At 32.0% G+C, this 17,707-nt stretch overlaps 1 protein-coding gene across 2 annotated transcripts in view; it reads right to left on the bottom strand.

The window, feature by feature from the left end:
• LOC145291188 (uncharacterized) overlaps positions 1-17,707 on the bottom strand; it is a 90,481-nt gene that overhangs the window by 54,864 nt on the left and 17,910 nt on the right. For both annotated transcript variants that reach the window (XM_080136767.1, XM_080136766.1), the window contains exons 2-3: positions 7,170-7,261; positions 1,725-1,782 (exon numbers count right to left, since the gene is read on the bottom strand). In XM_080136767.1, the coding sequence (XP_079992893.1) occupies positions 1,725-1,782; positions 7,170-7,210 (99 nt within the window). In that variant the 5' untranslated portion in view covers positions 7,211-7,261. The remainder of the gene's footprint in view (positions 1-1,724; positions 1,783-7,169; positions 7,262-17,707) is intronic.

Genomic DNA, 17,707 nt, shown 5'->3' with positions numbered 1-17,707 from the left:
CATTCGGCTACCATTAACCGCTTGAAATAACGTTGAATTTTAAACATCTTAATTTTAAGTGTTCATTTACGTCAGGCAGACAGTGATCTAATCGTTATACGATGATCTACGCATAAGAGCTAAATTGACCGACTTTTAATTCAACTGAAAGTGCTCAACGATAAGAAACGAATTTTTTATATATATATATATATATATATATATATATACTACTTTAGACAAAGTGTTAATGAGATTGACAGATTATAAGTTGAATGATGGAAAATATTGCGAGAAGATTCTTTCTTCATCCATGTGCCTAAAATAAAATGACATTCTTCTTTGTTTCTTAGTATTTCTAATATTTCTGACTGGGTTCAGCACATGAAGACAATCCACTCATACTGATTGGGGGCTTTGTGAAATACAGAGTAGTTAACTTACTTATTTTTCTCATGAACAACATTAATCATGTTTTGACAGGATGAGTTTATTACCTGTCGCTTAAGACACTTAGTGCCTATTTAGGAGAAGGAAAAAGTTATACTGTGTCTGTTATTGTATGGAGGCAGATGAACTTAATCACATCTATAAATAGAAAAGCGAAAATGTATGTATGTATGTGTGTTCGCTTTTTCTGTATATCTACAAAAGGCTTTTTTCAGAGAAGCGGTCGGTCGCCTAACAACTTTTAAAAACTTTTTATATCACATATAAATCGTAATATCTCAGCGTTAACAACGAAGCTTGCCTGTCTATTTAATTTGCTCGACTTTGGGAAGATAAATATTCAACATTTGTCACTCGCCGCACGTGGGTTAGTCTTTTTCCTATAACATCTTGGGAAGCGTTCCCGCAGTAAATGAAATACTATCCCGCAGTCAAACTTGACCTCATTAACTCATTAAGACGGGCACCTGCCAAATCCAAGTAATTAAATAAATTCAAACGTGTTTCCGTTAGCATCTCGCGGTGGGGCAATCGTTAACGTTGCACTTTTTTTTTTTTTCACACTTTAATTTACAACTTTGCCTCAAGGGTTCGGGTTCGTTCCTCATACTTACCTACCAAAACATTTTTTTACCCCCCCCTGGAGTTTCCACACACATCTCCAAACACCCGGGCAACGCCGGGTACCCCTCGCTAGTCTAATATATAAAGTAAACATCTGTCCTGTTGTTCAATAGCTTTGTACACAAAACTATCCCCCATGAAAATAAATGTACGAAGTGCCTTCAATAATTTGCAGACTATTTTTGTACAGGAATTTAAAATTATCGTAAACTCTTGAAAATTCATTACATTATTGCTATACATCTTATGAGATGATTAACCAATTTTTATGATTTCACGTTCAAATGAACAGCTACAGCAGGAATTGAAATACACTACTAAAGCCTGATTGTCACAGCTGGTGAATTTTAAAAATGCAATCTGGACGTGAGGACACTTTAGAAAAACGATATGCAATAAAATACTGTTTTAAACTTGGAAAAAATATATATAATCCTTTCCTCTTGTAATTTCGATCTTGTGTGTAATCAAGAAATCAAAACATGATCATCTGTTTCAAAAGAAATGTGATCACATGGTTACAAGAAAAATGTAAAACTGAATATACAACTGTACAATATCTAATGGTTCATACCAATTACTCAGTTATCTGAAAGGAAAAAATATATATCCATGTTCAAAAATCAAAAGAATAAAATATATTTTTAGTGAAAATATTTCAGAATATTTACCTTTGAACTTTGAAATGCACTGATTCCAAGAATATCGTCTTGTAGAAGATCTTCGTCACTGAATTAAAAAGAATGAACAATTGTGTAATGAATTTAACTTTGCAGGAAAATCAAAAGAAAGAAATGGAAACTAAGTGGATTACTTAGCATGCGATTCAATATTAAATCTGAAGAAAGAGGGCACGGGGGGGGGGGGGGAAATGAGAATTTCACAAGAATTTATAAGATTTCTAAATATAAAAGAAAAATATAATTGTCTGATTTCAAAATATAAGTTGCATATGAAAGGAATGGTTGTGATAAGAAGGGCGAATTGTGGAAGAGAATAAGTGTTTGGCAGAAAAGAGGATGTGGCGAAGTTAAGTCATGCTAATAACATGAATATATTATGGAAGTGCTGTCAATTTCTTCTTTTTTTTTTTTTTTAGGTTACAAGTAGTAATACACAGGACGAAAAAAACGCTTTGGATAATACAGAGTTCAAGATAGTTCTACTAAAATAGCCATATTTTTCAAACCAAAGCACTTCAAGTCTTCAAATTACTACTTTTTGTTTGGAAATGAATATACTTTCAAATGAATTAATAAATATGAATGTACATTATATATTTTAAGAGTTTTAAGCAAATAAAGTGATAAAAATGTGAACGCCATAAAATGGCGTTTTTGGTAAGGTTTTATAATGACCCTCCCTGTTTTCTAAAGGCCTGTACCATGATTGTATGAAGAATTTCATTATAAAATTTGGGAACCAATCAGAAGAGGTGTTAATCTTAATACTGTCAAGTGTCAGAAATATTTTTGACCATTTCTTTTTTTGTCGTGTTAAAAATAAGACTTTAATATGACGAGTATCGAACATTTTGAAAAAAAATTTCATCGGACACCCACTAGTAAATAAATCATTCTTTTTACTATCTTTATCAATTAAAAGTATTATTTTATGTTGAGTAGGGCCGCGGTAATTGATAATAATTTAAAAGGACCTATCCGAAAAAATGTTTATTTTTCGAGTTTGGTCAAATTAAGTTAGTATTAGTCATAGCACAGTATAAACAACACGCATTCTTTAATTTTTATTCACGAACGAATTATGAAAAACATGAAAATATGAATATAAATGTTCCGATATGTTCAATTGGAGCTATTTTGTTATCAGAATAACAGTTTAGAACTATTCTGTTTTCAGAATGTATAATAACAACAATCCCAACCAATTCAGCATTATGAATCCATTATAATTTCTCACATTTCTGGTCAAATTTAAAAACATGGTTAAAAAAAACAAAGTAAACTTTTGTAGATATATAGCTTGCATGCACTTTTATTCATTGCATTAGTTTTGAACAGCGAATTAAAACAATGTTTTACTGCGAACAGCCACAAATGTTTTTTCAAAATCAAAAGATGTATGAAAATCTCGTTTGTATTACTATACACATAGATTTGAAAAAGTTGTCAAAAAACAAATATATAACAAATAAATGTTATCAAAGGCAAGATAAGTTACTTTTCTACCTAACTGGATATGTTTTTAGTGTTTATATTTAATGTAACTTGTTTATTCAGCTCGAAAAACATAGTGTTTACTGATGTATTCGAAAATTTTAAATGGCGGCCGACTCTCTCTTTGAGGCGGTAAGTTTGGGAAAATGAGTTATAAATAAAAAAAACAGACAAAATACTGTTAGAAACTCGCTCAATATATGTTACTGTGACATAGGCGGATATATATTCGGTTAGTTTTTTTAAATTTTTTTATTTTTTATTTTTTGGACAACTTTTTCGTACTGCAAGACATTGGAATTCCCTAACTGTACTGACATACATAAGTTAAAGTGTAATGTGAACAAACATCTCATTGCTCAACTCCCTACATAGTATCCTTGCAAAATTGGTCCCAAATAGTAATCCCTTATGTCAAAGTGGCTCTATACCTTGTTTAGGGTGATTTTGGTTGGTTGTTTTTGTTTTACGGCATATCAACCCTTTTCAGGTTATTTAATGCCGAATCCAGTGATTTTGAAGAAAAGTTTTTTAATAGAATATGTTTTTTTCAAGTCAGTTTCTATTTAACCCACACTTGGGACCCTAACAGGTACTACCACTCCGGGTCAGAATGGACCTGGGAGCAATGGCAATTAAATCTGCCTCCTCCGTAGATTTGGTTAGGTCGCCGTAGGCGATACCGCATAGTTTTGCTGCTAAGTCTAGTTTGTTTCTTGGTGTGAACTTGAATTTTTTGGGGTCTGTACCCGGTCCTAGGAATTTGTAGCCTGGAACAGTGAATTCTAGCTTTGTACGGTGCCTTTTCCGCGGAGGAGGCATAATGAATTGTTTCCATATATATCTGAAAGTAGGTCAATATTTGTAACTATTGCGTCATATCTATAGCTCGGATAATATTTTACTGTTATCTAAGGTCTGGTTAGTAGTAATGCCACTATTACTTTTACATTGATGGGTCTAAGGTATGGTGTACAATTATTACACGATTCTACCAGTGAAAAAAAAAATCAATACCGCGCTGGTAGAATCGTGTAATAATTGTAACCTGGGTGAAAAAAATGTTAAAAAAGCAAAAATCCTCATGCATGTTTTGGAAGGTATTAACATGCAATAATTTCATAGAGATCAAAACATAGTTTTATAACAACTTAGTTCAATAAGTTTGATGGTGAAACTATATTGTGATAAATAAATTTATCTGTCACATTCTTTTGAATTTCAAATTTTAATTTGGTTAAAAAAGATCAAAGTAATGAAACTCCGAAACAATGTTAAATAAGTATAACTAATTTATTACATTGGGTTAGTTTGTCCACAGAGAGACAATATGTTCAATCTTTTGTACATTTTTTTTTAATGCGCCCCCTTTCTTCTGCCAAATTATACTAATAGATTGTAATTTTTAATTTCTTTAATTTTTTTTAAATAAAGTTTTTTTAACTTCTTAAATACAGTTAGTGTCTCAAAAAATAGAGATAAATAATAGAAATTCTTTCCAGAGATTTAAAGTGTATGTCTCTTGGCTATAGCATAGTGGAATTACTGAATGGATTTCAACCGCACTTGGTATGCTGATAGCTTATGACCAGGAAAAGGAGCATAAGATTTTTCAAGTTGATACAGATCAATCCAGAAGTTCATAAAAGATTGAAGGAGCCATTTCTAAAAGTTCATTTGAGAGCAACAGCTTTTGAACAAAAGGAACAACAACTGTGTATATTAATTAAACAATTTTACTTGGACAAGTAACTAGTGATGGGACGATTCCAATATTTTTCCCAATTGCAATTCCCGATTCCGATTTTTCATAAATCTCTAAATATTAAACTATATATATAGTTGTATTCTTTCTCTGATTACCATAAAAACACACACGTTAAATGTGCAAATATTTTCCTAAACATAAAAATATAATTGTGGGGGATGATCTCTTGATTTTAGCTTCACTGGTGGTTTAAAATCAATAAATATTTATTATTTTATCATTATTACCAGCAATGGAAGATTTTGCTTTAAACAAAATCAAATAAAAAAAATAATCGTTTTGGCACCGGAGAATCGGTACAAATTTTTCCGATCCCGATCCTCTCAAATATTCCGATTCTCGATTCTGATTAATCGTCCCAACACTACAAGTAACAAAGAATGATATGTTAAACAGTAAACGAGGATCTAAGTATCCAAGATGGATATTACACACTCATCACCTCGTTCTCGTATGATTTCTCTCTAGCCAACACTCGCCGGGTTTTTGCTACAACAAATATTTTCCTAATGTAATTAAAAACATATCAAAGTTTTTTTTTTAATGTTACTGTTTTTCTTGGAGGTGGATGAGAAGTCAAAAGAGTGCTTGACAACCAAAAAACACAATGGACATTTTAGATTCCATTACTTTCCTTTCGCAGTGAAACCAGTTGCAGTCATATTCCAGCAAACAATAGATGCAATGTCAAGATGCATCAATAATACCATAGATGCTAGCACAAAATGAACTTTTACAACATTTGGTTTCTACAATTGAACAAATTCAGTCGTACGGATTTCATGTACAAGCTGAAACATGGACACAAATATCTGGCATTCATTTTTGGCGAAAATGGTTGACAGATTCAGGAAATATTTTAGCCATTAAAAAATGCAGACACTGACAAACATCAAAACACTGCATTCTTTGCTTGACATGGTTGCCACAACAATGTATTTTTGCCAGGACTTGAGAATTCCAGAATTCGTGCATCTCATAATAATCTTTTGAAAACCACCCCCACACAAACAAAACGCCTTCTATATATATAAAAGGCAAAATGTGTGTTTGTGTTTTTTTTTTGTATGTCTGCCAAAGGCTGGGGGGGGGGGGGCTCGAGGGGGGGTCAGTTTCTTAGAATTTTTTATATAATGTCTAGATTAAAATATGTCCGATTTGCACAATGACGTCATCTGTATCTTTTATATAAGCGACTTTTATGTTAGAAAATTTGCACTGTACTTTAATTTCTCTACTAATATGGCGTAACGTTGGACCTAGAAAACCACACGTTGTCATTCAACCACCTGTTTTTTTAAACGTTTAATTTCACCTGATCTTAGTTCTCTGCCCACTTGCCGTCGGGGTAATGTGTCAGACTGTTTTTTCCGCCTTAGCCTACCTCTTTACCAAAACTTTTTTTGTTTTACACCTACAAACACCCGGGCAACGCTGGACACTCCTGCTAGTTTATATAAATATAAGTAGAGATTTACCACAGAAATGGTTCACTGAGTATGAGTCGGTATTTGATAAGATTAAATCTTTACGTTCTTCAGATATGTTGCTTATATACAGTTCATCCATGGATATTAATTGTTGTTTCTGGTGCACCAGATTATGGTGTTAGAGCTGTCATTTCACATAGTATTCCTTACGGCAGCAAAAAAAGACCCGTTCATGCATGAAAGTCAGATACAGAAGGAAACACTGACAATAATTTTTGTAAAAAAAAAAAAAATTCACAAAGTGTTATATGAACACCACTTTACCTTCATCAAACATCATAAACCTCTTGTTAGCATTTTTGGATCCGAAAAAGGTATCCCTTTACACAAACGGACCACTATGTGGTTAGATTAGAATTTCTCCATCGGACATACAGATGTTTTATTTAGACTAATAGATGAGGAAATCTAAGTGAAAAAGGATTCATTTATTTTGGCATTATCTGTGGAACCAAAAATTTATTTCAGTGCTCGTGTCAACTGTCAGAACACTGCCAATTACTTCACACAAGATCAGCAAGGATACAGTTTCAATATTTGCAAGAGTCGCATCAGGGTTTTTTTTTTTTTTTAAACTAACTAGCAATTGTGACTTTTCAAGTAGACATTCAATCTCCAATGAAAATTTACACACACACACTTTCTAGCTGTTTTAAAGGCGTAACATGATCTATTACTTACCTATCCCATGATGCTGCAGTGGGCCTGTTTTTCCGAGACATGATTGTATGGATCAATATTAAGACATTAGTCAGTAGAAATTATTCTGGCACCTAAAATAAAACAAGAAAAAAAATCATTAAATAAACAAAAGACAAAAATGAAATGTATAAATAGAAAATTATTCCAATTACTATTATAAAAATATTAGTACTTATGCACTTATTGGACCATGTTGAAATAACATTTAGAAAGCCATTCTTAACATGGGGAGAGAAGAGTGTTTTGTAACTATTCTGTACTTTCATCTAACAATTTGATTAAAAAGGATATCGTAAAACTTTAATTTAGCTTGAAAATACTATTTAAAAAAATAGCGCGGTTCAATAAGGGCATAAGCACCAAAATATTATCTATACTAGAAGGACCTGTGGAAATTCCATGGAATGAGAAATATATTTAATCAACAAATGTTTTAATAAAGTTGATATTTTTCTGGATAACGCAAAAGTTAAGTTTTTTTAAACAGAAAAACCAATAACATGCAAATATGAGTTTATTGAGATTTTTTTTACAGCAAACAAGGCATATCGCCACTTGGACATAAAGAGCTACTATTTGGGGCCATGCTTAGGGAAAATGAACAAGATGCTAGTTTACGTTACATTTAAGCTTCTACATATCAGCAGAGTCAGAGAATCAGGTAGCAGGAAGGGAATTCCAAAGTCTAGCTGTTCTAGGGAAGAAGCTATTAGAGTAGAAAGCTTTCTGGCATTTAGGGAACTCCATGAAGAGGTGTGATTTTGTTGCTAAGCAGTTGGTCAGGAGTATATACATCAAGGGGGCACAAGTGTAATGAGTTCATCAGAGCACATTCCATTAAAATACTTGTAAAACAGGCATAGGGATGCAACATTGCAGTGATGGGACAGGAGTTGGAGCTTAGTTGACAAAACGGGATTTATTAGATTAGAGACTTTTCTTTAGACCTTATCCAAGAGGGAGAGACTAGGAGTAGATGCACCAGCCCAGATGTGGCAACAATACTCCATGCATAGGTTAATGGAGAGTATCCTTAACCACTACAAAGCCACAGGATACTCTCACGTGTGAGTAGTCTTCTAGTACAATAGAGGTAACCCACCTTCTTTGCAGCAGCCTTTGCAATGTTCTCAATGTATTTGTTCCAGTTCATATTGTCCATGAATGTTAAGCCGAGGAGTTTGAAGGAAGAATTTTCAGGTAAGGTGTTATTTGTCATGGATATTAGTGGTTGGAGAGGCTTCTTATTAATTGTTAAATTAATAAGCCGCATGTGCATGGTTCCTCTCTGCTGCTGCATGTGAGATGGCGCCACAAAAAATAGTGAAGAAATGATGAATGTGAGAAGTGTGAAGGGCCAACATTGCCTTCACATTTTCGACAACGTTTCAGAAAAATTTAATGGATGGGACAAAAGTTATGGGGGTAAAAAGTGTTATTTTTTAAAAAAATTTGGGGAATTTGTGACCCCTTTTGAATTCCTGGTAACGCTGAATCCCAGTGAAAATGGACAAACGGTGCAGTTTCACGCCTTAAGACATGTATATTTGAATTCAGAACAATGGAAAACCACTACATAGACATACATATCAAGTTTTTGAGTAATATGAAAAAAGAGCTCCAAAAAGGCATGTTTTTTTAAGCCCTAAAAGTCCCAGAGGGATGTGAACCAGAATTTTGCCAGGATCACCCATACTGAATTTATATTAAGAACAATGGCCACCACATTTTGGCCAAGTTTCAGGAAAATCTAATGGATGGTGCAAAAAGTGTAATTTTGGGCCATTTTTTACTTGAGCCCCTGGGCAAGCCGAATCCCAGTGTAAATGGATAACGGTGCAGTTTCAGGCCTTAACACATGTACAATTGAGTTGAGCACCGTGAAAAAACACTATATTTTTTTTTTTTTTTTTTTACACAGTGATCACCACTTATCAAGGCCCGGAAGCCACTCAGGGATAAGGGTTATTGCAAGTACATTACGTTAGTGTGGAGATTTGATGAAGTGTTTATTTAAGGGGGCGGTTCATTAGGAATTTGTTAACACTAGATTTGAAGACATCCAAGTTGTAGTCCGGTGGGAAGCAGGCAGACGGAACAGAGTTCCACAGGCGTAGTCAGACATATCAAGTTTTTGTTGAGAAATATTTAAAAAAAGAGCCAAATGTCCTCGGGGACATAAACCAGAATTTTGCCAGGGTCTCCCATACTGGATTTATATTAAGAACAATGTTTTGTGAAGTTATATGGACAAGTTATCAAAAAGCAAATTTCAACATGAAATAATAAATATTTAATTACAAGATACAACCAAGATACAGGTGCTTCTCTGCTATTAGAGCAAAAGTCGAGAAGCGAAATATTGAATGTCAAGTAAAACCAATGGTATGTATTTAATTGTCATGTCGCAGTAATAAATATATTAAAAAATTATGAAAAACGATAAGGTAGAAAACAGTTTTCAATGACAGTTAGTGAAAATTGAGTTTTGTTAATTTGGTCTAAGACTTCACAAAATATTTACCTATTTTGTTACGAGTCGAGCACTCCAGTTTCTTTTTTTTTTTTTTTTTTTTTTTAGCAAAACTCAATTTTCGCTTTCTTCAAAAACTATTTACATAAATACTTAATTTTCTACCCTATCATTTTTCATAATTTTTTGGATATGTTCATTACTGCGACATGGCAGTTAAGTAGATATGATTGGCTTTACTTGAAATTCAATATTTCACTTTTCGGATACCGTTCAAATAATGAAGTAGCACCAAGATACATTTGCATACAAACAAAAAGTAAAAATCAATAAAAACTACTATTGATTATTTATTGATTAATACATGTTAGTGCTTGTAAGAATCACTAAGTGCACTGAATCATCTTGGAACAGGTGGCGCTGAACTTTTTGTGTTAGCACAAGAATCAAACCGATACTGAACACATAGTCAGCAGCACAGACTATAATAAACTAGCAGGAGCGCCTGGCTTTGGCAGGTCGCAAAATACACTTAAATAAATTTTAATGCAGATTTCATATTTATTATTACAAAGCCAAGTCTCTATTGAATATTATATTGTACCTTTATATAATACTGATTTCAAAAATAAAACAAAAAAAAAAATGATCTGGGTGTCATCAGCTAGAATCAAAACCAAAACATTTAATGCTCCAGCTACATCTCCTACCAACGCAGCTCTCGAGAGATAGGCAAGAATGATTTAATATGAAATTAATTGAATTAGGGCATGCGCAAAAAGACTGTTGGCAAGTTGAAATAAACAGTGTATTTCAACTTGCCGATAAATGTCTGTCTGCATCATTTATCCATTTAAACAAAGATTAGACTTGTTATAAACCATATTTGGTGTATGATTCCTTTTTCCTGTTAATTTCAATGTTATGTGACCAGTAGTTTAGGAGCTTATCGGTTAAATATTTACACACAGACACACACACACAACTGTTTTATTTATATAGATGATGGTCATCTATTTCATTTCCGCTATCAGCAGGGATACTTTTTATTCATATACGACAGCATGAACACTGAAGAGCCCTCGGATATAAATTTAAACTATAATAGAATCAATTGTTAGCCCCAGGAAGGAGCCCCTTGATCTCTTCAAACTAACAAAAGTAAACTTAAAAAAAAAAAAAAAAGAATTTTAAATAACATTACTACCATGTGTTATTTTTGATATTAGGGTTAAATTATTAAAACAAAATTGTTATAACAGTCAAAAACATTCATTAAAAAAGAAAAAAAATATTAAAATGAAAATTTTAAATAGTTATGGGACGATTCAAATATTTTCCTTAATTCTGATACAATTACTAATTCTTTACTAAATTACCAATTCTCATTATTTTAAAACCTCTAAATATTTAGTTATAGAGTTTTTATTTTTTTTATTTTACAAATTACCGTAAAAAACCTGATATAATATGTGCATATAATTTCCAAAACATAAAAGTACACTATATAAATTTTAGTTTTACTGGTAGTTTAAAATCAATGAATAGTTATCATTTTATCAATGTTACCAGTAAAAGAAAATTATGTTTTAAACAAAAACAAAACAATAAAAAAATGTCCGTTCTTAACATTAGAATATAAGCCCAAATTTTTCTGATATCAATGTCCCAAAAAGTTGCAAGTTTTACACACTAGTATAAAATGGAATTCGATTCAGTAAAAAAATAAAAATCTGTAAATAATTAAAAAAAAAAAAAGAAAAAAAAAAAAGCCATTATAAATTTCTTCATAACACAGATGGTCATCATAAATATGTAAAATTGTTCCAATAAACTTGATAAAAAATGTTTTTTTGTTAATAAATTTCAAGAAAAAATTAAATAAATGATCAGTAAGAAAAAATTTTCTTTTTTGCTTTATCAAGCTTCTTTGAGTGAATTTTATTTCTAACGTACTCAAACTGTTACCCAGTAGTGTATTTATTCGCAAATGTTTTGTTTGTCACTTTTTAAACTATGTCGTTTTTTTCACTAAAAAAGATTTTTTTACAAAAGGAAGTAACTCTGTATGGATGAATACAGAGTTATGTCCGTTTTTTTTTTAAGATAGTGGCATTATGAAAATAATTTTTATACAGACAAAGGAATTAAATCAAATTAAATTTTATACGTCTTAACAATATACTGTGATGCATAACTGATGAACCAGAATTAAATAATTGATTTTGCAGGAAGAAAATTATTGCTGACAAAGAAACAATAAAAGGATTGATCTTATTTTATTTGTAAAGTCTTGAAACTTGAATGTGATGGGGGTGGAGGAGGTTGAATTTTATGAATGAGAGAAGCACATGATAAAAGTGAAAAAGGTCAAGAAGCATTGATGAATGCCAAGTACAAGTTGCAACTCTTTTTACCTGCATAAGTGTAGAAGGTTATGTTTTCAGGCAAGTTTGTTTTTATATAATCTAATATCCACATTTCTTAACCAAATCGTCAAACTTGGTCAAAATATTAGTTATGGTCTAGCTAAGAACTGACATAATTTGACATATCTAGATCAAAGGTGAAAGTCACACTTTGGTTCTGTTCATTGTAGCCAATGTTCCAATTCTTATATTGTTATATAGAGCACTGCCAGGGGATGCCAAGTAGTCTGAATGATTATTATGATCGTTGTTGACGTTAGGAAAATAGAATTTTTGGAAAATATGTATCAGGAATGGTAGCAAGGAATATTAACTTGATAGAATAGAATTTTATTCTGACAATCATGTTTTCACTTGGAAGAGGAATATGGAATGTGGAAATAATAACTGATTCTGTGAAAGCCACCAGGTGATGATGTAATAAATTAGAAAGATAATTTTAGATATAGATGTGGAGTTTAGTTAGCTGGGAGTATAGTTGAGTATGAAAATTGCAACCCCAACAGAATAATTGAAGAATAAAAGATTATGAAATTCACCAACTTTGTCCGGCATTGTTAAGAAATGACACAATGGCAAAAGGTATACTGTTTGTGTATATGTGATGTACTCCCTCCACACACGGACACAAACGAGACGTTATATACATCCAAACGCTTTTGTCATGCAGACATGTAAAGACACTGTAGAATATTTTATGATTTACTCTGCATGTTATACAGACCAGTACGCAAAAACATAACCTTGTGTCATATATTCGTTGCAACTAGTCATTCGATGCGCTTTACAGTCTAAATCGAATTTTTTCACTGCCTACAATACATACACTTGACAGTGAATAAAGCACACATAGCTGGGTTATCAAAATATTTTGTTTATTCCCAATGACAATCTTTTCAATTTAGTATGACGTCAGATGCATAACGGGGTGTGGTGCGGATCTTTTTGCAGCTTGTTCTCGTTCTGTAACCAACTCTTTCTGTTGTGTTGATTTATATAAACATTCTTTTATTCTGGAATGTTTTCTATTTCCCATTGTCTATTGTTCTACTTCTTTGACCGATATTTCTCTCACATATTTCTGGTCAAATTATGCATTTCAACAGACAATGGGAGGAAAGCCTAGCATTTTTTAAATTAATTTGCGTGTGTGCAACCCATCGAATGCCTCTCTGCACAGGGTCATCTGCCAAATATTCAACACTTGACAAGTTCGGTCACTGCCAAAATTTTGACAGAATTTCAATTTCTGATTTTTCCAAATTTGATTATGAATCTCGTACTCTTTGATAAACATTTTTAACCTGATTAAATAGTTTTTGAGTTATCAATGTTTCCATAGCATAACTTAGGAAACATTTCATACAATACAGAAAAAGTAAAGCCCAGATAAAACTTTTGCTCATCCTTACATTGTCAGGCAGAGATATGCAGTTTTATGACTTATTTAGGTTTCTGTTTTAAATAGAAACAGTTAGTTGATCGAAAGGAAAATAAAATCAATAATTGTAAACTTTTGACTTTTAACTTTGCTTGGAACATTGACCATAAGCAATGATAGGACATAAACTACAACTAGCAAGAATACCTGGTATTGCCCGGGAATAAATGAAAATTCTGCTATCAGAAATTTTTAATGTCTATAATTGGAAATAAGGTAAAACATTTTTGTTGTTTATGGGGATCTGGCATAAACGCAGACCCAACAATATTATTGTTAAACTTCTTTATACAAAACAAATTTTATCATTGAATTTCTCCTAAATTTTACTTGCGAACAAGCTGAGCATGCAGGGTCCCCCTCTACAAGGGAAAAATTTGCTTTCACCAGGACTAATGTTTGTGCAAAATTTCAAAGAAAAATTCAAGGTGTGGTTATTGAGAAAAGCGCAAACAGATGAACAATTTGGGAGCAATTTTACCCCTATAATGCCCCCTAGGGGAGTAACCAGAGTTATCCCAGAAAATCCATTCTAGGAAAAATTTACTTTCACCATGACTATTGTTTCTGCAAAATTAAAAAAAAATTCAAGACATGGTTATGGAGAAAAGTGCGAACAAATGAACAGGAGTGAATTACTAAGTCCAATCCTTCCTTTGTCAGCGGACAAAAAAATAGTTTGATCTTAGTATAGGGATTTGTTTTCAATTGCATCTTCGGATAGTGACTGCATACATACACAAAGCACACACAAACCCGCCTAGAGTTTTCTGTGCAAAAATGGGTAAATATAGTGAAATTCCATTCAATTTCAAGAATTCTCCCTATATGGGGACAAATATATAGGAACTAAAATAAAGAAAAATCTGTACACTGTACATACCCATGACAAAACGAAAATATCATATTCCAAATATCATGTAAATTAATCAAGTAGTTTTATTTTTAAATAAAATAAAATTTTATGCGTAACTGAAAAGCAGTCATTTTGTCCACCATTTTGAAAACAATTTAAGAAAAACAAAAAAAAACACACACACATAAAAGGATATAACTCAATAATTCAAACTTGCTAGATTTATGTTGTAATGCATACGAATTCTCATTAATTGCTTAAAATGAATTTCTTTATAAAAATAAAACTGCTTGATCAATTTATGTGATTTTTGGAATATATTTTCGTTTCATCACAGGTACATACATCATAGATTTTTCTTTATTTTTGTTTTTAATATAGAGGGAATTCTTGACAAGTACCTCAACTTGTGATAACTTATTTGTTGGTTAATTTGATAAAATTTGGATGTAAATTTAAAAAAAAAAAAAATTTTCAAACAATCAAATTATCAATTTTGGAAGAGAGAAAAATTTATAAAATTGGGATTTCACTCTTTCAAAATTGGTCATTATATTTTTCCACAAATTTATCTAGTCATATAAAAAAAAGGATAAATTCTTCATGCCCAGCAGAGAATGATTTTTTATGAATGGTTTGCAAAAACAAGAGTAAGCAGGAAATAACCATGTTGAATTGGTGCCAGTATGACAACATTTATGAGATTTTTTTTTTTTCAAAGAAAATTTAAACATTTGTTTTCCTCAAAAATAAAAAAAACATTGAATAACTAACTTATGCAAGAATAAGGTGCTTTGAAAAAGTGTCGAGCAATATATATATTTTTAGAAACTAGCTTTCAAAATTAGTTTGAATCAGGATCCAACACTCATCATCAATTTGTCTTATTTCTCTTCGTCAGGAGTTCAACATTTTCCGTCAGCTCGTAATCTGTCTCCAAGCTTGCTGGTTTTTAAGAATAATTTCATGAGAATTTACACTCCCTAAAATTCTTGCAGTTTGCATCCAAGTTATCTTGGGTTGTCCAATTTTCTTGCAGCCGTTCACCTCAAGGCTTCTGCATTTTCTTATCCAAGAGTCGCTTCATTCAACATGGTGTAACCAATGTAACCAACTGATCAAGTTTCGATATATATGGCCTCATGAATAGAGTATCGGAGCTTATATGCCAGGTCTGATCTGATCCAACATTGCATATCTATCTGATCATTGCTCTGCCATCATGTTGAAGACGAGTGAGTGGACGGAGTTGAGGCCCAACACTAGTCTTCGTACAGCACCAGACACACTAACACAGCTGCTTTTGGATAACTTGTGAGGTCAGGATTGCCAACAGTTTGTGGAACTTAAACCATGCAGATCATATCCTAATAGTAGAACTTAAATATCATAATAGTTATTAAGTAAATATAACTCACAGAAAAGATCACCTGCAAAACCAAGCTATATCTATGTGGAGACTAAAATATGGAAATAATGTAATTGTAATGTTTATTTTATTATTTCTTAATGTGACATCACATTTTCTAAGTACCGTATATTTTGACATATAAGACGACCGTTAAAAAAATCATCTTTAAAAACCAATATTTCATAAGATACCAGGTGTTGCAATCTGGAGCCTAGGCTAAGCAAACATGGTTTTGATATTTAGCAGTCGTCTTATACAACCGATATATGATAAATTTATTAAAATTTGCTCCAATTTTGTACCTCGTCTTATCTGACAGTCGCCTTATACACCGAAATATATGGTAGATATCACAGTTGAGTGGCATCATGATTGTGATAAACAATAGACATAAAGAGTCTACTTGGAAGATTCTTCTCCGTTTTCTTATCTCAGTCAGGTGCTGTCCTTCAGCTGTCAGTTCCCATTGCTTTCTTAATGATATTAATAATCTTGTTGAATATCTTGTAACATTCAATTATCCATGCTTGAAGGATTCTGTGGTAAAATTTGTGTAGTCAATCCCTGTCTTGACTATGTTCTTTTTCCTAATTTTTATCTTCTCCACAATCTTTTGATCTATATTATTATTATTATTAATATGTATCTAATATATAAACGGCTATATGTCTGTCTGTCTGTCTCAATATTTTCAAACTCTATCTCCTCTGAAACTAAAAGTCACAAAGCGGTACTATGGGCCTCAAATGATTGGATTTTTATGGACTGTTCTTTTATGGGTTTTTAGCCAGTCAAAATAGTTTTTAATGGGTTGAGTCAAAATTGAAAAATAGTTTTTAAAGGGTCAAAATTGAAAAAAATCGTTAAGACATTTTGTACATTCATCTTAGTTTATTTTTAATTTTTAATCAGTTCATATGCATGTCACGTTGGTACAGTGGTAACATCATAAGCTTTGAATGCTACAGTTTCGATCCTAGCTGATGGCAACCAAATATTTTTTTTTACTTTTGAAATCATGACTCTTTAATAATATATACAAAATCCGTACAAATTAAAATATCATCTTTAAGTGTATTCTATGCCCGGGCAAAGGCCCCACCACCTCCTACCGCTAGTGTGTGTGTGTATATATATATATATATATATATATATATATATATATATATATATATATATATATATATATATATAAATAGAGTGACCTTGTCTATGTGTGTGTGGAATGGTCTCTACTAAACTATTTTTTATTTTTGGTTTACAGATTTGAAAATTGATATATAGAATGCCTGAACATATGGAACAAATACGATTTGGTTTTTAGTCCATAAATATAGTTACTAAGAGGTCAAAATTTTTAAATTTGAACTTGGGAGGCTTAAGCTGACTTGAAATGCTCCTCTACGTATATGCAAACATACATTTATATATTAAAGTTGGTTAATTTTTAAAGTTTTGATATTCATCTGTTGTTAGCTTGGATGGTAACAGATAACATTGGAGTGCTAAATGTTTTGGTTTCAATTCTAGCTGATGGCACCCAAGTCATATTTTTTAAAAAAAACTTTTAAAATCACTACTATATATATTGGGTACAATATAATAATCAATAGAGAATTGGCTCAATAATAAATATGTGATCTGTATGAATTAAAATATCATATTTAAGCTTATTTTATGACCCGGCAACGTCAGGCAGTGCGCTAGTAATAAACATTTCTCAGAAAATGTCACCTGCAAATCCAATGTACATCTATGCGGAGACTAAAATATAATGGAAACTAGCAAAAATACCTGTGCTGCGTGCAGAACTTTGCTGTATGCTCGGATACCTACTTTGCAGCATCCTTTGCAGTAAGTGGGTGTTGTAAGAGCAACTATTGCTTAATTATTGTTTAAAATTTTTT

This window comes from Euprymna scolopes, chromosome 12 (assembly GCF_053919585.1).
Source record: "Euprymna scolopes isolate OS-2025 chromosome 12, ASM5391958v1, whole genome shotgun sequence".
NCBI classification, from domain to species: domain Eukaryota; kingdom Metazoa; phylum Mollusca; class Cephalopoda; order Sepiida; family Sepiolidae; genus Euprymna; species Euprymna scolopes.
This window is presented reverse-complemented; position numbering and strand designations above follow the sequence as displayed.